Here is a 21536-nt window from a genome sequence, read left to right on the forward strand (position 1 = left end):
CACAAAAATGACTCAAGGCAAGCGACTCCTCTTTGGGGTGGTGGGAGCCCGTGGGGAGCCACCAAGGAGATGCACAGTCTGCAAAGGGGAGGGAAGGAGGAAGGGAGAGAGGGAGACTGGGAATGGCAGGGTTTCCATAAGCCTTGGCACACAGGCAACTGGTTGAACAAATCTCACAGAGAGCGAAGGTGAGATCCACCAGCCAGGACACGAAAGGGACAGAGAGCAGGACTGCACAGTGAGCACAGGGTAAAGGTTTCTGACTTGTCAGGACAGGGCCAAGCTCCAGGTAACCTCCATGTCATGCCCTCTTGCCCACTGGGAACAACTGAGGAGGAGACAGAGGAACTGATGAGAGCAGGGAGGGTGTGCAAGGAGTCAGGACCCTGCTCTGCTGGGGCCTGGGGAGATCTCGGAGCTTGGGCTGCCCAACACAACATCCCTCTTAAAACCTGATTACATTAAAAACGCACAAAGCCTCTTCCCCACTAAATTAATGGAACTGGGATTGTGCTACATGCCACTGAGTGCATTCCCTTAATCCCTACCCTGACCGGCTGCTTCGGATGCGCTTTAACTGAAATCAATCCTTGTAATTCCTTAAGCCCCTTTAAATTTCCTCATTAACAGCCTCACCCGCATGTGGGGCCACAGCACACAGTTTCCTAGAGTCCAGCAACCCTTGCTCCTCTTTCCCACTGCTGCTCCAAGTCAACAGCTGGAAGCAGAGCTGGGTGCCCTCTCCCTTGCAGCCTCCTTTAGCAGCCCGATTTTTGGGGTACTGTTATGAAACAGCCTTCTGCTCACCCCCACTCCCACCCACTCGCCAGCCCCCACAGCAACCACCTGCACTGCTGAGCAGCACCCAACTTCCCCGCAATCCCAAAGTCTGTCTGACTTCACGGATGCTGAGACCTACATTTCCCATGAAGGCAATCCCACTGCTCAGCTGACATACCCACGGATATTTCCTCTGATTGCAAATAAAGCTGGCGAGGTATTACTTTAAAATATAATCTGTGGTGTCTGGCACCGCAATAGGGGTCCTGGTGAGGGTTTTTACCTCCCACTCCATCATCCATCCTACCTCCCCCTCCTATGAAAGGACCCCGGTCAAGGAGAATTGCCAGTCTCATCATGGATGTGTTTTGGGGGTTTCTCCTTGGGAGACAGAAAGGGAGGGGTGTGATTAGGACATTCAGGTTGTCAAATCACCTGAGCAAAGATAAAGCCATCCCAATAGAAAAAAAAAAATAGCAGCACAAAGGTCAAAAAAATAAAAACAACAAACCCAAACCGTGAAATCTCAGGGGCTTCAGGAGATTAAGACCATCCATCCGTTCACATGCAGAGAAATCCAGAGAAAAAAACGAGCACAGAGGCATTGCGGACAGACGGACACAGAGATAAAGATACTCACTGCCTGTGACCTGTCCTCCCTGCCGGTGGGTCTGTGCCGACAGCGTGGTCAGAGAGGCTCTGGGGAGAGAGCAGAGCGTCTTCTTCAGAGACAGCCCCCCGCCCGGGGCGAGAGTCACACCTCGACACCCCTCCCCTCCCCACCTCTCTCCGGGCAGCAGCAGCAGCAGCAGCCGCGCCGCTCAGAGCCGCTCTCCCATCCAGCCAAACCCCCCGGCAGCCCCAGCCCGGCTGCGCAGCCGGCTCGCAGCGCTCTGCCGAGGAGCCCCCCGCATCCTCCCGCTCCGCCGCATCCCCGCCTCACCCACCTGGCAGCAGAGCCCCAGCCTGTCCCCCCGCGGGGATGGGGGCCCGCCGCGCACGGGCGGCGGATGCCAGAGGCTGGCGGGGAGCATCTGGGGGCGGGGAGGGGGGATGCCTGCGAGAGCGCTCGCTGTTGTCACCCTCGGTATGTCGGAATAAAGCGCCCGCCTGCATCGTTTTAATCGACTCCTCAGAGGTTTTGGGGAGGTTGCCGCTCTCTCAGGTCGCAGATCGCCAGGGGTTGCCACAGACAGAAGGGGTGGGACAGTTTAATTAAGGAGCCCAGGTGTCAGCAGGGCCAAATAAGATTTTGGCACAAGGCAAAGGAGGACCTTATTGCTGGGCATGGGATGACAGAGGGAAAAATCCACTTAGCAAGCCAGTGATGTGACAGACCCCTTGTCTCACCTGGTCTGTGCAGTCCCGCTTGTTCCCTGCAACCTCCCTCAGTGCCCTCCACCCCACCCTATAAGCTCCAATGCCTTTTTTTTTCTCCTGCACCTGCCTCCATCCTCCAGGGGATGTGTGTGGGATGTCCAGTGCACGCCAGTGACTCTAACAACAACCTAACCCAGGGCACAGACAGGGAGGGGGCTGCAGCACAGCCCCCCAACTCTGGGCTCAGCCCTACCATCAGTGACAAGATCTGGGTGTCACACAGGCTGCCCAGGCACTGAGGGGAGTCACTGGCTCACTGAGAGCTCAAGCCATGGGATATCCATTGCTTTTTTGATCCTGATAAAGTTGACTGACTAAAAAAAAATAAATTTTAAAAAAGACTTCTGCAGTTAAATAAGCCTTTTTGCTGGAAATTTGTAGTCACCTTCCTCTCTGCTAAAACACTGCTGACCTTGGCATCCTGGTGCTACAAGCAGGAAGCATGGCTTGAGATAGCACATTATCACCAGGCACCATCCCTGGGGAGAGACAGAGTCCTGCAAAACCTCCTACAAAAACACAGGGATCAGCAGCACTGCAGCAATGGTCTCAGGTCTCCATCATCTTGGATACTCTCCTTGACAGCTCAATGTGGCAAGGAAATATTTGCCTTGTTCTCAACCTCCCATCTCAAATCCCAGTTCCTGACTGGGATTAATCATGTCTCCAGTTATCAGAAGACAAGCACTGAAGAAATGCTGTGGCTGGCAAAATCTCCTCTAAACCACAGTCAAAGGTTGAGGTTCATCTTATGCCTCTGCTCCCACAGGCTGGTTTGCTCAAGTTAAATAACAGTCAGCTGCAGCCCTTGCCCCAAACCCAAGCCAAATTTAACACAACATCACCAAGGGTTTAACTTCTAACCTGTCATTTTTGTTTTAATACGTTATTTCCACACTCCCAGGTTCTCTCTGGGCACCGCAGGGTGTCACAAGTGACAATGTTTTCATAATACTTCCAGGACATCCCTCAGAGCTCATTTACACCACAGATATTGTGGGGTGGAGGAGGTCAGCAAAATGGTCAATCAACAAAGCTCTGAATAATTCTGGTTCATTACTCAGATACTTTGCTGCAGTCCCAAACAGATCAAAAACTTTGATCCACTAATTCTGGATGGGATAGGTCAGTGGATCACAAAAGTGCTCCCATTCCTCCCCCTGCTTTTACACCAGTTTTGTATATTGCAATCTCACAGCCATCACCAGTATGAGTCCCCCAAATTCCTATTTTTCTAGTACATCATTAGAACCTTTTTGTGACCTCAATGAGATCCTGAGCAACATAAATGACTCTGAATATCATCATTTTTTTCTTCTAAAAATCTCCTGGGGCAGGTGTGAGTTAATAGAGAACAAGAATAAGTGAACTGTTCTGACACAGGCACTATGGGAAATGTAATTAAATTGCAGATAAAGAGAATTATGGGGTTTTTATAGTGTAATATTTTAGAAAGCTTCTGAGCAGTAGGTTTATAGCAAATTCCTTCTAAAATAGCCCTCCTGCTTCTGACCACTCTGTAGCTTCTATTTAAATGCTTTTAATAAAAAAAACTCATTTTGATATTAGGCTTGAATCCCATCCAAAATTTTAAATCTCACCAAAAATTACTCCAAAGCAATTTCCTCCTGACCTGGTAACAGCAAACACACAAGCAGTGAACACGTGCAGCACTGGGAATGTTGGCTGTCCCTGGGGGGGAAGGAAGGAATTTGCCACTGTGTTCCCTGGACATTAATCTTCTCCCTCCCCAGGGTTCTTTTCACCATCCCTATTGTTTTCAGTGCCTCCCCACCTATTCCATGTGTTTTGACCATTGATCATCACTCAAATGATTTTTACCCAAAAACTTCTTCCAGACCAAACAGCTCCACCAGCTTCAATTGATGCCCTTTTCTGCCACTCAAATGAGAGATATAATTATGTGGCCTGAAGACATCTCTGCCTTCCAGCACGGCTGTCCTGACACATCCAGCAGGACCAGAAAGGTAGCTTTGGCTGGTGGTCGTGTGGCTTTTGCCTCTCCAGGTACAGGGATGCTCCTCCTGGGGCTGGCAACCCTTCTCCGAGCTGGAAGATCAGAAGATGTCTACACTGACTGGCTCATTTACTTGGCTGTGGGTTTGCCTCAAATAAACCCCTTCACCTTGACATTTAAGCAGACTTCTCCCTATCTTCTCACTCTTGTTCTGTGTCCTCAGGGGTCTGCTGCTGCTCTGGAATGCCATTATTTTTTGTTTAACGAGACATCACGCTGAGCCCGCCGCTGTCGCTTCCACTTCTCATTTTCGACTTCGTAGCCTTGTCATATTTACAGTGATCCCTGCCACAAGGGCTTTGAGCTTCTTTGGGTTGTGTTTGCTCTTACTTTGCAGCTTTTGTTGGGTCCATGGCAGCGTCTCTCCTTTCTGGTGCAGTGCTGCAAGGAGCTCGTTTGAGGGGTGTGCTTTCACAACCTGCTAGTCCAAGAGGATTTTCTACAGTGGCAAGCAAACTATCCTGTTGCCTCTGAGATGTCTCCAGAAGATGCTCAGCAACCTGGTGTAATGGAAGGTGTCCCTGCCCATGGCAGGGTCTTGGAACAAGATGAGCTTTTAAGTCCCTTCCAATCCAAACCATTCTGTAATTCCATGTAGGCTCTGTGACTGCAAATCGCCAGTTACACAAGGCCAGCTGCTTCCTACAGTAGTCCCGGCTTTGGGAATTCAGGTGGGCTGCATGCTGCAAACCTGCAAAGCCTGTCTTTAGCTTTAGCTCAATGACAAACCTGCAGCCACAGTCCCCTTCTGCTGTATTCCAAGGGAGCTTTGGTCTTTTGCTGGAGGACTGGAAGGAGCAACCACCCTTGACCTGGAGTGACACTCTGAGCAACTCTCTTGTGACATGAAGTGTCATTTGATCTCCTCCATGGTCATTCAGAATTTATCCAGAATCCAGACTGGTACCTATATTGAGCCCAACCCCAAGGGAATTCAAATCAGTAACTAATTTATCTGCAGAGCTTTCTGTTCTCCACCCCTGTTTGCACTTAAAGCTGGAAAGAAATCTTCAGTAACTGACAACCAACTCTGCTCACTGTGCCAAGGCTGCCTGATGGCTTGCCTGAGTGTCCAGGGAAAACACCTTAGTTCAGCACAAGGTGACTTCCTTGGAAGGAAGGAATTAGGACTTACACAGATCACTTGCTAAACTGCAAAACAAACCGCACATTTCTCTCACTTGTGAAGAGCCATCAGAACAGATCCCCCTTTTAAAAAAGATCTCCAGTAGCACTACGAAATATCCAGAGATGCAGCTCAGAATGCTTTCAAGGGGTTAATTTATCCATTCGCCTTAAACCTCAAATCATTCTCCACACCAGCCCAGGCAGGAGGAAATCCTGAAAGGTGAAATAAGGGGAGCTTGAGTTTCAGGTACAGGTGAGGAAATCAAGCAGCTGATACACTGGATGGTGGGTTGATCAAAGAAGCCACTTCACATGTGCTAACAAGGAGATAGGAGACACCCACCGAGTCAAACTCCCCTTGAAAATGAAAGAATACGTTTAAAAATAAAAATGAGTTACATAAAGTGTGATCTACAGTTCTGTCTCTGGCTTAGCTCGAGAGCGTGGCAGCTATTTAAATTCTCTCCTGTGTCAATGATAAGAGTGTCTCCTGGACATGTTTGTGGCTCTCGGGCATCACAATTGCCGTGGCAGAACAGATGCTTCCGCTGCGAGATGGCTCCTGGCCCCTGCCTGTGCTCCACGCTCCTTCCCCAGTTCCTCCAGGCAGGTAGGACACAAAAAACCAACAGCAAAGCAGAGTGGGAGGCTCCAGGCTGAGAGGGGCAGACAGGAATCAAAGGGAAGAATTTCCCCTTTAAAGCACTTTGTTACAATTTCGTAATTGTTCTCTGAGGAACCACGCTGCCATGCCCAGGAGCAGCTCCATGTAGAGAAGCGCGTCGTGCCTCTGTGTGTGCGTTGGAGAGGATGCTGTTAGTGTGGAGCAGGGAGGCAGAAAGGATTGGAGTTGACACAGAGCTGCTCTGTGCAGCCTTGGAGCCCTCCCAGCTTCCAGCGTCGCTGCTGCTGTCAATATGGCAGCGGCTGTAACGCAGGCAGTACGTGTGGCTGGGAAGCCGAGACAGATCCACCCCAACAGACAGAGTTCCACAATGATCCCCTGCCACAGATTCTCTGTCCCTCCGAGGTTTTGATTGAGATCTGATGCTCGGCACAGGCCAGGGAGCGAGGCTTGCTGAGAGATGAGGTTAATTTTCTGCTAAGAGATCATCCGAGGTGCTTGCTAGCAACCTGCATTTTGTGAGCTGAATACTGCAAACTAGCTGTTTACTGAATGCTAAAAATCAGCCCCAAGACCTCAGGGTTGCGGTCCCAAATCCATTTATGATGGACAAGGTCTGTGCTGCTCTGCTCTTATCGCTGTTATTTCAAAGACTTGGGCTTACAGGGCATCCAGGTCCCACAGCAAGGATTTACCGGGGCTGTTAACCCTGCATGGATACACAATGTGGGACTGGCAGGTCGGTCCCACCACAGCAAAACACCTGAGCACGTGCTTCACTTTAAACACACAAGAAGCTGAATGGGTATTTGTAGGATGAAATACAAACAGAGTTAGCCACAAGGGTGAGCTGGGATTTCTCTTTCATCTCTGGAGGCTGCAGCTCTAGCCTTAACTAAAATATAAATGAGGTGAGTGAGATGGGCTCGTCCTCTTTCTGCAGCAGACGGTGGTTCTTTCATAAAAATGTCTGCTGCATCCAGCACCGATCCCTCCTCGGGAAACTGGCTGCAATCAGTGCCTGTGTCCTGCCAGGCTGGACAGAGATGCTCACTGAGCTCTGCCAACGCCTGCACCAGTCAAGTCCTAAGGCCCGGGCAACGTCCCCAGAGCCGCATGGAAGGACGGCAGGGCAAGAGGCCAGGCTTGTCCCAGTGCTGCTTTGGAGGAGCCCGGGGCTTCAGGGACAAGAGAAGGGCAGCACAACAGGAAAGAGAATGCTCAGCCCATTCATTATGCAACCTGTACGCTCTGTACACTCCCCAGATGGAGGAATGCAATGGCATTCCACTGGGATGGGGTGCAGACATAATCAGCCACAGGGAGAAGATGCCAACACAACGGGTCCCTTGTATTTGTTAGCTGTGCCAAGCAACCAGCTCATTTCCCCCACCCATCGAAGAGCAAAGAGATGACCCTCACCGCTGCAGAGGTGTCCATGAGTTACAGCAGCCCTGCGGATGGGGCAGCAGGAAAATGAGCCCCCCTGGTTTAGCTCCCTGCTCTTCCCCCAAAGAGTGCACATGCCTCTGCCATCTGCAAGTTTTCATTACAGTCTCAGCTCAGTGCAGCTCTCTTGCCTCCAACACGGTCTCTTTTCGCTCCAATTAGTCTTATTTTTAACCAGCTCAGCCCCAGCATTCAGCCCGGGTGTTAGTCACAATGTCACAGATAGCCAAATATTCAAAAGAAACACAATCCACCATTTTAAAAACACAACAATAGCAAAGCAGGGGGGAAAAATGCAAAGATGGTGAAGATCTCAGAGGTGCAGGCACCAGCACAGGCTGATGTTTTCTCCCAGCATCAAAGGCCCAGCGCTAATCCCATTGCAACGGAGATCACCCCAGAACCATTCCCGCTCCTCCATCAGCCCAGCCAGGGCTGGGCTGGGCTGAGTGTAAGAAACACGCTTCTCTTTCCCTGCCTGCTAATTACAAGCAGTGTCTGTGTCCCTTTGACCATTCATAAGACGCCACAGGAAGATTAATGCACAGGGAGAAGCGCTGCCGTGCCATTAATAGGGGTGACATCCGAGCAGCACCCTTCCCCTCCCGCTCTGCCTGCGGAGTCATTCTTTCCCGCAGGAAACTGGGGCAGGAGCAAGGAAAAATCCCTCCCCCAGGGGCTCGTGGCCAAGTGAAGGACCACAGGGCCTTTCATGACCCACCAAGGCCCTCCTAGCTCTTACCTGTCTTGCAGCTACGTGGCTTTTGGTGCTTGATGGACATGGCTGGTTGGGGCCCTGAGGAACAGTGTCTGCAGACTCCCGGTGCATCGGGGAGGGCGAGGGACCCAGCCTGGCCACAGTTATCTCCGCAGGAGCAGCAGCACTGTGCCACTTTTCCTGGCTCCCCAGCCCTGCATCTCGTGAAAAGAACAAGAGCTGGTGGAAGGAGGGGGGTTACGAAAGAGAGGGAAGGGGGAGAAGGGAGAGCGGGAGCGCGCTCTCGCAGATGCACACACACAGAGCAGACAGAGGCTTGTATAGGATGGCACTGCCTGACTTGCTCTCATTATTGCCGCAGGCTGGCTGCTGCCCATGGAGAACTCGCCAGCATCCGCTGCTGACCGGGGGCACGGTGGGGGAAAGGGACAGGGAAGAGATTAGGACCTCATGGACCATCGGAGCAAGGAAAACTACCGCCTGGGCACAGGGGACTTCGTTGTCTTTGTTTGCTTCTACCTGGGAGGGGAAGAGCTGTGCTAGGGGGCAGGAAGGGATCACAGTGACAGAGAGTTCAGATTTTCATGGATCACTCCTTTCTTCCTTTGAACATAAAACAAATTCCCAAGCCCAGTCCTCTGAGGGATGGCGTAGGGCTGGCCTGACCCAGGGCTTTTAAAGATGGCATTGCATCGAGACAGACAGAAAGTGGGTTGCACATACCCAAAGCACCAGCACAAAGCTCAGCCTCCCCCTCTCATTCCCATCATCTGGGTTGTGCCAATACAGATCTAAAGGCCTGGCAGGGGTGTTGGAGGGGGTGGAAATACACTCCAGCCATGACACCTCCCCTTTGGATGCTGTGAGGAAGCTGCATGCAGAGCTGCCAGCAGTCCCTGACACTGCTGATCTGCTGCAATGACAGACCCAAAACACAGGGATTCAGACATCCAGCTGTAATCCTCCCCAAAGGGACACCAATTCCTCACTCCACAGGTTTTTACAATGGGCTGTTCTAAAGCATCACATGCTTAGAAGCTGTGTACCCCTCTGGAAGGAAGCAAGAGCTTTGTGCCTAATGCCTTTTTCAGCTTTTTGAAAGCTCTCACACCTCTTCCCCTCCTCTGTCCCAGTGCTTTACCACTCAGAGGGGCTGGGTCTCACCTGAGGGGCTCAGTTTGGTCAGAAGGATTAAAATGAAAGCCAAGTCAGAAAACCCCAAAACTCCCAGTCACCCTTTTATGGCAGCTCCCCACTCTAAGGTTTCCCACTGGTGTTTGCAGACACATGGATCTCTAGCCACAGGGCTGCTGTTAATAGAAATCAATGGCTGATGCACGGAATTACAATCACAGTTTCCAAGTCAATACCCTCCAAAGCAGTTAAGCTGAGAGTGCCAGGCCCACCTCTATCTCTAAGTGTTCAATAATGCACCTTTAAGACTCACCTGAGATCACACACACGTTTTTACAGTAGAGCAGGACAGGAGCAGTCCTACCGAGCCAAAATCCAGCACCCTGACTGCCTGCCTGCTCCACTGGCCTCAGGACACTGGCACCCAGCTCCAGGAAATCTTCCCCCTCACGGGTCACTTTGCCAAGAGCTGTCAGAACGTATTTCAAATCCCAGCATTCCATCAGCCCTGCAACAGAAAAGGTCTCACTGTGGATCCATAGCTGTGGATGGCTTCTCTGCCTGCAGCAGTACACACAAGGCCCAAGGGATGATCACTTCAGGACCTATAACCAGGTATCCCATCCTTATTCCCACCACAAGAGGAGCAGGAAGCTGAGGTTTGATGGTATGTCAAGATCCTGATTGTTTTCCCACCACAGAGAGAGCCCAGTGGTACTGTGGAGCTGGATCCCTTTAGGATGCTGAAGAAGGGAGCAATATCACTGCAAAGGGGGGTGCAGGCATCTCTCTCCCAGCTCTCTGCATGGGCATTACTTACATCACTAATAAAGCTGCCCAGAGTCCCTGTGGATGCACGTCAGCTTTCTTACACCCCAGGGCTGGGAGATTTCTAAGTGACATCCATTCCCCATAGGGCTTTTTTTAAATGCAGATACACTGCAGTGCCATCTCCCAGCATGTCTGGGGGAGGCGGGCATGAACTGTCTTTGGGAAAATAATACCCATATCAGAGTCTTCCGGGGAGCGAGGAGCCATCTGCTCCATGCCCCAAAGCAGGAAGCCAAACTTCCAGTCTCCAGGAAGGCAGACCCTCCAGCATCCTGGCAGTCATGAGGCTGGGGTCTGACGTTCCCAGAGGGGGAAAAAAAAGGACAAGGCACATTGGATGATTTGCAGCGTTGTGTCCAGGACTCACAAGGGGACACTGCCAGTGCCACTGCCCGTCACTGCTGTGAAGGCTTTGTAAGGACAGGGACAGCTTCTCCCCGGGTGATCCAGGATTTCCAGCTGCGTGTGAAAAATCAGGTTTGTTTTGTACACATGCAAAAGCCTAAACTTAGCGAGCAAGATGTTAATTTGTGAGGGGAAAATAGGCCATATTTATGTAACTGTGAAAAGCTGCAGCAAAGGCTACGGATCCAATGGGAGAAGAGTGTGTGCTCCGAGCTAACGGCTTTGTCAAGAGCTCCAGCAACTGCATATTCATCGCCCCACACCCCAAAGAACCAGCTTTGAGGCCTTCCAGGCTAAGAATAGAGGTCTTGTTGTGTTTGCTGCTCCGCAGCCTGGGTTTTGTCCGGGATTAGAGGCACCAGGGTGTGGAAGCCCGGCTGAACGAGCACTGCAAACGGCAGCATCTCTGCCTGCCTGCGAGCAGGGCAGGGCTCCGGGCTCGGCAGGGATGGAGAGCACAGAATAAAGGGCGAATTCATCCACAGCCACACAGGACAGCATTAGTGCTGGCCCTCTGCTCGCAGAGACGTCCCCCGTGGTGGATGGGGCACCCGCGAGACACGACTCCCTTGTGCACAAACAAAACCCAAGCATCTCTCCAAGCAGGCAGCTGGGGCAGTGCCATGGCCCAAATTAGCAGCTCATCCTGGCTGTGAAGCCTGATGGCTTGGATCCACCTTGGGAACCCCAGTCCCTGCAGGGACAGACAGCTTCCCGCTGGCCCATGACGTTTCTTTCCCCTTCCATTCACACACACATTCTCTGCCCTACTTAAACCAGGTCATGAATCCAGCAATCCCCAGCCTTGGAAATGGAAACCCCAGAGCTCGTCACTCCAGGGTTTTTCAGACATTCCACACTTAAGAGGTCTTTCAGCTCCAGAAATCATCATGTGGCAGTGCTGGCACTGGTGGGAAACAGCATGATACTGCTACTTTTCTGGCTTGGAATTTGTGACCCTGGGATGCTGGGGAAGCCTTTTATGGGCTAAACTGGGCTTGCAAATGGCAGCAAAGGCAAACTCACTCCTATAGGGAAACCAAGAGAAAAAAAGGACTGAACTGTGGATGATTCTGTGGCCTCTGGCTCCACTAGTCCCTGATCCTGGGGCCGTATTCCTGGACACTCATCTGAAACCAGCAAGGGATGAGACTTCCAGAAAGGATGGTGACCTGGGGATTTAAGTACCTGTAGCAGAGTGCAAGTCAGAGGCAGCAGTGAGCAAAGGCACTGACTGCAGACAGCTGTACTGGAATTTCTGTGTGTCTGAAGTCCAGCCTAGGAGGTGAGAGAAGCCACCACATCAACAGGGACCAACAGACCAAAGGCTACAACCAGTATTAGGTGTTGTTTTCAAATAAAAGGGGACAGAAATTAGTCTTTTGAAACATGCAAGGAAAAGCTCTGCAAAACAGATTAATTTCCTGAGGGAAAGCATAGTCTCTGAAGAAGGTCTTTCTTGCTAAAACATCACATAACAGAGCAGTCTCTTGGGAAAGGACTCCTCAGATAACCTGCCTCTCTCCTAAAGTAAATGCCCATGGGAGCAACACTCTTGGCAAAGGGTTTCTGGAGAAAAAAAAAAAAAAAGATTTATAAAACCTGTTATTGATTCTGCATTTACCCTTGCTGCAGCAGCAACACACAGAGCTCAGAGGTGAGCCATCATCTTCCAGTGCTCCTTCCTAATCAGAACTGAGAAGGATATAACAAGTCCTGCTGCTCTCTCATTTCCTCCAGCTGTAGCTCACGGATCACTCAAACCAACCCGCTGTGAGCAGCAACTCCACAAAACGTGTTCTGGAGTCACATTCTGGCTTTGTGGAGCACAACAACAGGGGACATCCCATCTGTTGCTGTTTGCTTAGCCCTTGCATTGCTGAACTAACATCTGGGAACACTGCTGAGCCTCTGCTTAAAGAGCAGTGCACTTGGAGAAGAGACGTGTGTGTCTTTACCTTCCGTGGAAGATGGATTGACCTGAGCACCATTTGGCAAAGAACAAGAGGCCTGAGAACCAAGTCATCCCACTCCACTGCCCAGGCTGCTGCAATTAGATGCTCTCATGACACTGGCCACAATCCAGACACTTGGCCGAACACAGTCCAGCCACTTTGACCCTGAGAATTGGCTCCTATGCCTGGAAAGCCACATGCCAGCTCTGACTAAGCACCTGCAGATTAATTCATCTTTCAGATTTCTATCAGCGTAGCCCAGCAAAACCTAGAGCCACACTGTGAGCCAGCAGAAAGTCCCTTATAAATAGCCATGAGTTGGGAAGGTCTGAAAATTCTATAGGAAATGCTCACAGAGGCAGAAGACAGCAACTGAGCACCATTAAGAATCCGCTGCAGGGAGCGTCAGAGACCAACCCTTCTGCTCCTGGCAATGCCTACAAGGCCAGCAAACACTCTGGAAGTCTTAGGGAAAGGAAGGCAGAAGCATTCTAATGCCAGGCCATGCAGCTTGTACTGTGTGTTAATGCCATAAAACTGTATTTATTAGCCAAATTGTGCATATCCTGCTTACATAAGGACCCCTTATGCATGACTCAAGACGTCCAAACGAGGTGACATACAGAGAGAGGGTTATATTTCAGGATTTTTCATCACCTGCCTTTGCACAGACACTGTTTTCCTGACAGTAGGCAGATGAGATGTTCCTGAGTCCCCACAGCTGCAGGGACAAGTGAAGCTGCTCCAGATGATTCTGAGCTCAGACTGACTACAAAGGCAGCGTGGATACAAGTCCTAGGAGTCCTGTGGACTTCAGGCAATACCCACAATATGCAAAGGTACTAATGTAAAGAGCCTCTCTGCTCTTAAAAAATCTTGTATTGGGAACATGATCATCCTCTGGGACTGTGAGGTTAAAACTGAGAGAAATATGCAATGAGACTGAGGGAAAAAAAAAGATGGACTTTCACAACTACCTGAATATCAGTATCTCTCCCTCTTAGAAAACACTGACACCTGCTAAAGAAGATGGAGTGGTCACATTTAAAACAGTCACAACACACAGGCATAACAGGTCAGCTCAGCATGGGCCAGGAATTGAGCTTCAGGGCAGAAAGAAGAGAACCCGATTTATTCACCCCATCAGCTCTCTCACATCAGTCTCTGCCTTCCCTGCTCACAGACAGGAGGAAGCAGCTTTTCTGCATCAAATGGGATCATTCAACACCCAAGTCACGAAGCACCAAGCAAACAACGCTGCTCTTGGCCGGACCAGGAGCACGGACTGGGGGTTGTGGCAGCACACAGGGTCTCCTCAGGAGCACAGCTGCAAACCCCAAAATTTGGTATTCTGGGTGAGAGCACACCGCACTGAGCAGGAGGAAGAGACAGCAATGTGTGTTTTGCTGTCTGCATGACAGTTTACACCCCGGCATGGTATTTGCCTTTGCACAACAGGACAAGTTTGTTGACTCATGTTTAGTGTGTGACCCAGTATAAACACCAGCAGCTTCTGCTGTCAGAACAGCCGGTGTCTGCTGCTGACTACAGAGCTGGCTTCTCCCAAATACAGCACCTCGCACTAATCTGACGGCATGGCAAATTCCTGGGTTTTCTGTGACCATTTCTAAGTTTATCAAGGCTTGAAACCCAGGCTTATCCTTCTCCCACTAGCCTACAGATTCTCCAAACCTGTACTAGTTTGATAATAAATATAGGGAATTACATTTTCTAGTCACCATCCCAGATTGAATGTTCCTGGGACAAGCATCTAAAAATACATACTTAATTTAACTTGTAGCAGCTTTCCAGTACCTAAAGGGGGTTTTACAAAAGGCCAGAGAGGGACTTTTCACAAGGGCATGCAGTGACAGGACAAGAGAGAAGGGCCTTAAGCTGAAGGAGGGTAGATTTAGATTAGACATTAGTAAGAAATTCTTTCCTGTGAGGGTGGAGAGGCCCTGGCACAGGTTGCCCAGAGAAGCTGTGGCTGCCCCATCCCTGGAAGTGTTCAAGGCCAGGTTGGATGGGGCTTGAAGCAACCTGGTCTCATGGGAGGTGTCCCTGCCCATGGCACGGGGTTGGAATGAGATGATTTTTAAGGTCCCTTCCAATCCAAACCATTCCATGGTTCTATGATCATCCAACCATTCTGGACCCAGCTTCATCTTGAGTCTGACATAGTATGACTGCCAAAAAAACTTGGCATTTGTCATGTACTGCCTCTCCTCTAGCAATAAGACCTTTTAATCTTGTCATAGGATGATATTATTTTGGTTTGAGATGACTCTCCTCCAAACAGCCACATGCTTTACCTGTCCAACATCTTCCAAACCTCTGCTTTTGTTTCAGATTTTTTTCCTCCTGCAAATGAAAATTAAACTGATCTGTAATCACCCAGGTCCTCTTTCTTCCTTCTAGAGATAAGTACTGAATGACTTTTACAGCAGTCTGGTTCCCCACCTATCCACCCAAATTTGTCAAAAATCGCCACTAATTATTCTGAAATCACTTCACAGCTAACTCTATTAAAATTCCTGACACCCAGGCAGCTTGAGAATGCCTGATTTCCCAAGAGCCCTCTTGAATGTAATTTTTTCCCTCTATTCTAAGCAGAGACCTCACTATTTGTCATTATCACCAGCAGTGCTAGTCAGCACTTCTTTCTCTTGAACTTCCTAACAGTGACAACTATGAAAAATAAACATTTTGGCCTTCTTGACATTTTTTTGATAGGTCTTTCTGTTCCCACGATTATCCCACGCGTGCATTAACTATGTGAGGAGGACCAAGGAAAGTGCTGACCTCATTTGTTGTGCTACCAGGACTACTGAAAGGAAGGGTTGTCACAGTCAGAACAAGTGTTCCTTACTTTAAGGGATTATGATGAAGCAAAATGCACTTTTCCTGCAGGTTTAGAGAATAAACTGAGCCTACGGTTACAACGGGAAAAGTGTTGTTATTCATTTAGTAGTGGCACTTTAGGTTGCTACCACCAAAAACTTATTCCCAACAGTCCAACACTCCATCTATCAAACAATGCATGAAATGTTACAAATGGCAACTGGTACATAGTAACCATTTGTGTAGTCTCAGAGTGCCCTGAAAAGAGATGTGGATAAGCACATGGAGCTGCCAGGAGGCATCGCCTCCAGAAGCCCCTGCAACAGGGACCACAGGGACTAAGGGAATTGGAGTCATCCACAGTCACAGAGATCAGCATGAGCAATCCTAGCTCCAGGGAGGGAGGAAAAAAACCAAACCAAACCTACAGCAGTTCAAAAGCAAAGTCAAGAGAAATGCAGGAGCTGCCAAAGAGGTCACAGAGGTACTCAGCTCAATTAGAAACATCCCACTGTTCCAAGCATCATGTTCAAGTCCTGACTGCTGAGAGCAAGGTGAATTAAGCAACTCACCCTCCTGGGCACCCTCATAGTTAATCTGCTTTCATGATGGACACAGCCTTCAGCGGACTTTGGTGAGACTTTTCATCCTCAATTTTCCTTATCTTCCAGGTATACTTAATAAACTGTAAATCAACTTCCATGTTAAATGACATTTTCTGCTTATGAATTTGTTGAAATGCCTACAATTTTCTATAAGTATATTCCCTACAATTTTCTATAAATATATGATGTCTGTTCTCCATAATAAGATGCATAGTATCACAGAATTTATATATCAACACACAGTGTGCACCTCCAGCTTTTAGTTCCCATTACTGCGAAAGGCTAAGGAACAAAGCAGCAACCTACTTTATGATTTCAAAGGGAACATTAACCCCTAGGAAAACACACAAAAATCTTCTGTCTGTGTCACTCGATATTTAAAGAACAGCTTCAGTATTTCGTACTGTTGCATAATAGATTCTGATTATTTTGACACTTCCCAGTATTTTTAAACCTTTTTAAGCAGGAGCCATGGGGAGGCAGCATGAATTAACTGCACGTTATTTTATTTCTGTCAGCTAATTCCTATATCCTCCAAACCTCCATCACTTACTCCTATTCCCCACTGGAGCTGCAGCAGATGTTTAGGAGGTCGTGCAGCGTGCCAGATCCAAAAGCCTGGTCCTAGTTGAAATAATGAAGGGCCCCTCACCAGCCATGCCCCAAATGCTTTGATCAGTGCTGCCAACGAAGCAGTGAGGAGCAGAAAAAAGGGATGGAAATGACCTTGATGTGAAGAAAAAGGTCTGCAGGCTCCCAGCCTTAACAGAAGGTTTTTCAGGTAGCATTAATAAAATGATAAACTCACAGAAATTGCCCTTCAGAAAGCATCATTCCAGCTGAACATCATCCTGACTACAAAGTGCTTCTCTGTGTATTAATTCAGTCAGCATAGATACTTAGCTGGTGAGTCTACATTTAATACGTGTTTATATTCATTAATATTTATCTCATCTTCCACAAATGAAATTAGTAACAGCACGCCAGATATTTTCTTCCCATGGCTCCTGCGAATGCATTAAACACAGCAAGCCATCTCCAGAGGCAACTGTGGGCAGAGCATGGCCCTGTGTGCTTCTGTGGCAGCTGTGCTAAAATTATGCTCCTCCCATTAAAAGAATCCTTTTTTTTGCCGGATCTGGCTTTAGTTATAGAATATTAACAGTGAAAATAGGAAATGAGAATTCATGGCTTCATATGCTTTCAGTTTAAATTCTATTTAAAGCATTCTTGGGATTTTTACAAGACATCTTAAACATCCAAATCAAGCTCTTGCCTTCCATAATTGCTTTTTTAATTTTTTACTATGAATACAACATGGTACTTTTTATTTAAATACCAGCATTTTTTCCTTGCATAGAAGCATGAGAGGTTAGAGATGAGTGAGCTTCCTACGTGAGGTGTAACCACGGAATCACAAAACAGTTTGGATTGGGAGGGATCTTAAAAATCATCTCGTTCCAACCCCTGCCATGGACAGGGACACCTCCCACTAGACCAGGTTGCTCAGAGCCCCATCCAGCCTGGTCTTGAACACTTCCAGGGATGGGGCAGCCACAGCTTCTCTGGGCAACCTGTGCCAGGGCCTCACCACCCTCACGGGGAAGAATTGCTTCCTAATATCTAATCTAAGCCTACTCTGTCAGTTTGAAGCCCTTCCCCCTTGTCCTGTCACTGCAGGTCCTTTAAATAGTCTCTCTCCATCTTCCTTGTAGGCTCCCTTCAGGTATGGGAAGGCCGGAATTAGGTCTCTTCTCCAGGCTAATCCTGGGATGCTCCCTCAATACCCTGTGTGACCTTGAGCTAGTCAGCCTGTCATCCACCCACATCTCCTCACGGTTCTCTGGTGGGTTTGTACAGAGCTGCAAAAAAGCAGCAATCCTACAGTTACTGGGGGCTGTATCACCCCAGAGAAATCTCGCAGCTCTTTTCTCTGAACATTGTTGTTTTGCCACTTCAATTGAAGTGATGCTGTGTGAAAGGATGGGAGTTGCCCAGTCCTTCTCCTCAAAGCCCTGGCCCTGTAATTGCTGTCAAATTAGTTCTGTTCATGCTGCAAGAAAAATATACTTAAGGCTTTTCTTTTACAGAACCGTACTGGACATCTTTTTCCTTTATATACAAATAAAAATCTAATGACAAGAAAAATTGAATAGATGACAAACAAGGAGCCTGCATTTCAAAGGACACAATCGAAGAGCTGAAGCCTTTAACTGCAATTCTCTTCAGATTGCTCAGTAAACAAGTCAAATTCTCAGGACTGAGAGTGTTTTAAATCTATCACTCCCCAAATAGAGGATAATATAAAAAAATCCAATAGTACACCGTGATTGTTGTTCCAGAGGAAACTGCCACCAAACATATCACTTGTACCAACTGTTCTCAGAAATGTTTTTATATCGTTCACTTTGACATACAACCTGCTACTTGGGCAAGTAGAAAGTGTCACCAAAGCTTGCTGCTTGCTTTTTCAGGGACTTTGTGATCTTTCTGAGCTGTTAATACTAAATATATATATATATAAGTACATGGTTAATAATAGTTTTTGCAAAAAAAAAAGTACCTAGTCACTGAAACTGAAGGTTGATAAATAGAAACAGCAACACACATTGGGTAAAAAAAAACCAAACAAAACAGCCAAGAGCAGCATCCACCTTTGGCCATCCAGCTGTCAATGGGTGTATGGAAAGTCACTGCCAATAGCACAGGAGGTATGAAGGGATTTCCCCAGAAAGGCAGGTGAAATCAGCTAAAACTGTACTGCCTAAAACAGAGGAGATTGAGAAACAGAGGATATTAATGCATGAAGTGATAAGCAGAATGGAAAACTCAGAAGCAATTTGAATATCATTCCTTCTATAAGCTACACAGGAAGGTGCCTTGTGGAATGATCAGATGAGAGGTTTTAAATTAAGCGAGAGGAACTAGTTTTTAGAATAACACATAATTTAACAGAAGTCATGGCTATAAAAATGTAGAAGGGAGCCTACAAGAAAGATGGCAAGATGCTTTTTGCAAGGCCATGTAGTGACAAGACAACGAGGAATGGGTTTAAATTGAAAGAGAGTAGGTTTAGATTAGATATTAGGAAGAAAATCTTCCCTGTGAGGGTGATGAGGCCCTGGCATAGGTTGCCCAGAGCAGCTGTGGCTGCCCTGTCCCTGGAAGTGTTCAAGGCCAGGCTGGATGGGGCTTGGAGCAACCTGGTCTAGTGGAAGGTGTCCCTATCCATGGCAGGGGGTTGGAACTAGATGATTTTTAAGATCCCTCCCAATCCAAACCATTTTAGGATTCTAGGATTCTATGAAATACAAATATATCTAAAATACGACCAGAATAATGGGAGAACCATCCACAACACTTTTCTGCTCTACAGCTAACACAAAGAATATCAAAACACAACAAGCAAGCTGGCGCCTGATGGGTTACTAGAGGCAAATGTGACCAATCCATTTGAATGTATCTGTCACGGAGCTCTGCTTGCTGTAAATTGTGGCTGGCACAGCTGGTGACTGCATGTAATCATCATTTTTTAATTACATAAAACAATGCTTTGGAAAAAAACCACAACAAATTAGAACACAAGCCTAAAATCAGAGCCCAAACGTTTAGAGGTGAAGTCATGTGAAGCTGACATGGGGGATTGCCATCTGGTACCGTTTAGGGGGCTGTTGGTGCCTGTGCCTTCCCTGCTGCTGTTACATGGGCTGAAGAGCACAGGAACCACCCTCACCAGACCACTGGTTACAACAGCAACCAAACAAATCACCACGCAAGCAACCAGAGGTAAAAATTAACGGGGGAAAAAATAGAAATCCTCACATTTGAGAGCATAAGTTCTCTTTATCCTTCTGCTCTTCCCGTTATAGACTCATTTTCTGGGGTTTCCTTCATTCATCAGACGCTGGGCATCGGTGCAGCACCACCCAACACCGTACCTGCTCCATTCCTCCCACTGGGAGAGATGCTGGTGAAATCCAGAGCAGCAGTCATGACTTTCCTGGGGTTGGGAATGTGCAAGGCACCACCTCCTGCTCACACCCAGAAGCACTGGGTCCAGGAATAGCTTTGTACACCCAAGTAATGTCCTCTGGTTTCCACCACACTGTGTCCTTTACATCAGGTCTGAACTAAGGTCACTGTGCTCTCCAGGAGAGAAGAACAATATACACCAGTGTCCTTCTGTCAGAATCAAACTACAGGGGAGTAACAGCACAGAGCAGTTCTCACCTTTATCCCATGGGATAAAATAGTGGGTATAAAATCCAGCTGCAAACAGCTGAAACCATTCTTTGACTATTTCAAGCTGACTTAATACAAATGATAATATTTTCATATAGCAGTGGTGTGTTTTCAGCAGAAGTAGGAATTAATGAGCACCCTGAACCTCTGTGTATCTGCAGCCCAGGATTACACAAAGCTGCTGTGTTATATTGTAATTTAGTAAGTTATATTGTAATTTAGCTAACTCTACAGAGAGATACCAGCATAATACAGGATTAAACTCCATCTTGAGTTCTGAAAACACTTCCTGTCTTTAAAGCAGTCTGTACAAAACTCTTGCAGCCAAATTCACCCAAACCACCCAGGATGGCTGAAATCAAAGGCTGCAATCTCTCCCCAGCTTGGTCTAACCTGGAATATTCTGGATAGGCTTGGAAGCTTTCAAGAAAAATAAAATAAAACAACTAACACTTTGGCTGCTGAGAATCCCACCAGCACGTTACATTCCTGTTCTGGAGGGGGAAAAATACACTGAAACACACCAGAAACTTCTCTCTGCTGTTACAGAAGGGTAGCATAAATAAAGGGTAGAGGGTTGTTCAGTCAAATCTATTGAAACATAACCAGTCAGTTCTTCTACAGGTGGGGAATAAACTGTCTCCATTTTACCAGTGTTTTGTTCAGATCCAGCAGAAGAAAATCAGCAAGCAGGTGGGATCAAAGGAGTACAGAGGCCTTGTATCCAACCCTGGCTCCTGCAAGTGCATTCCTTGTACAATCCTATCACCCACTCTGATGTTCATATCCCATCCACACAGTCGTGAAGTTCTCTGGAGTGGAGAAGACCATGCCAGGGAATATTCAAAAAGCAGAAGCTGATCTGTTTTAGCAAAGATCCAACACAAATCCTCAAGGAGCACCCTGATGATTCCATTCCCAAGAAAGCCACCAATACCCAATCATGTCAAACCACACAGCAATACAGACCCACCAGCTTCTTCTTACACACCACACCCTCAATGAAAAGATTAACTCTTAATAGGAGTCCAGAACTTGGCATCCTCTATCACAGCTGACATAGCAGCATTTCTTCACAGGTCTGTCTGACACAGGAAAAATAACGAGGAGTAGAAGCAACAAAGGGCCTGTGAAATCTTGCACCTTGTGGATTATTTTTAAAAGGTGTTTCTGATAACACTGTGCTGATTTTAACATCTATTTTCAGGATCACAGGCCAGCAGCTTTTCTCCAGCAGGCACGAACATACTGGTCTGCAATATGACCACCCCTGAATTCCATGGATTTCTTTGTAATGCCTGTCTATTCTTGCTTCTACCAAGATATGCAGCCAAGTGTGCCAACCAGATTGTGGTTTCAGTGATTTTCTGTAAATCAGGCTGCCACAAGCCCAAGCAAAACC

General features: G+C 47.8%; 1 protein-coding gene across 9 annotated transcripts in view; it reads right to left on the minus strand.

The window, feature by feature from the left end:
- Window positions 1–8287, minus strand: part of RGS8 (regulator of G protein signaling 8) — a 29703-nt gene extending 21416 nt beyond the window's left edge. Inside the window, exons 1-2 of one of the 9 annotated variants that reach the window (XM_064664253.1) lie at window positions 8143–8287; window positions 1421–1479 (exon numbers count right to left, since the gene is read on the minus strand). In XM_064664253.1, coding sequence (XP_064520323.1) covers window positions 1421–1479; window positions 8143–8229 — 146 coding nt within the window. In that variant the 5' untranslated portion in view covers window positions 8230–8287. Of the gene's footprint in view, window positions 1–1420; window positions 1529–1563; window positions 1582–1727; window positions 1903–8142 lie in introns of those variants that run through there. The other 8 variants (XM_064664250.1, XM_064664251.1, XM_064664252.1 and 5 more) reach the window with 8 other exon arrangements.
- Window positions 8288–21536: the final 13249 nt, after the last annotated feature.

This window comes from Pseudopipra pipra, chromosome 9, assembly GCF_036250125.1.
Source record: "Pseudopipra pipra isolate bDixPip1 chromosome 9, bDixPip1.hap1, whole genome shotgun sequence".
Taxonomy (NCBI): domain Eukaryota; kingdom Metazoa; phylum Chordata; class Aves; order Passeriformes; family Pipridae; genus Pseudopipra; species Pseudopipra pipra.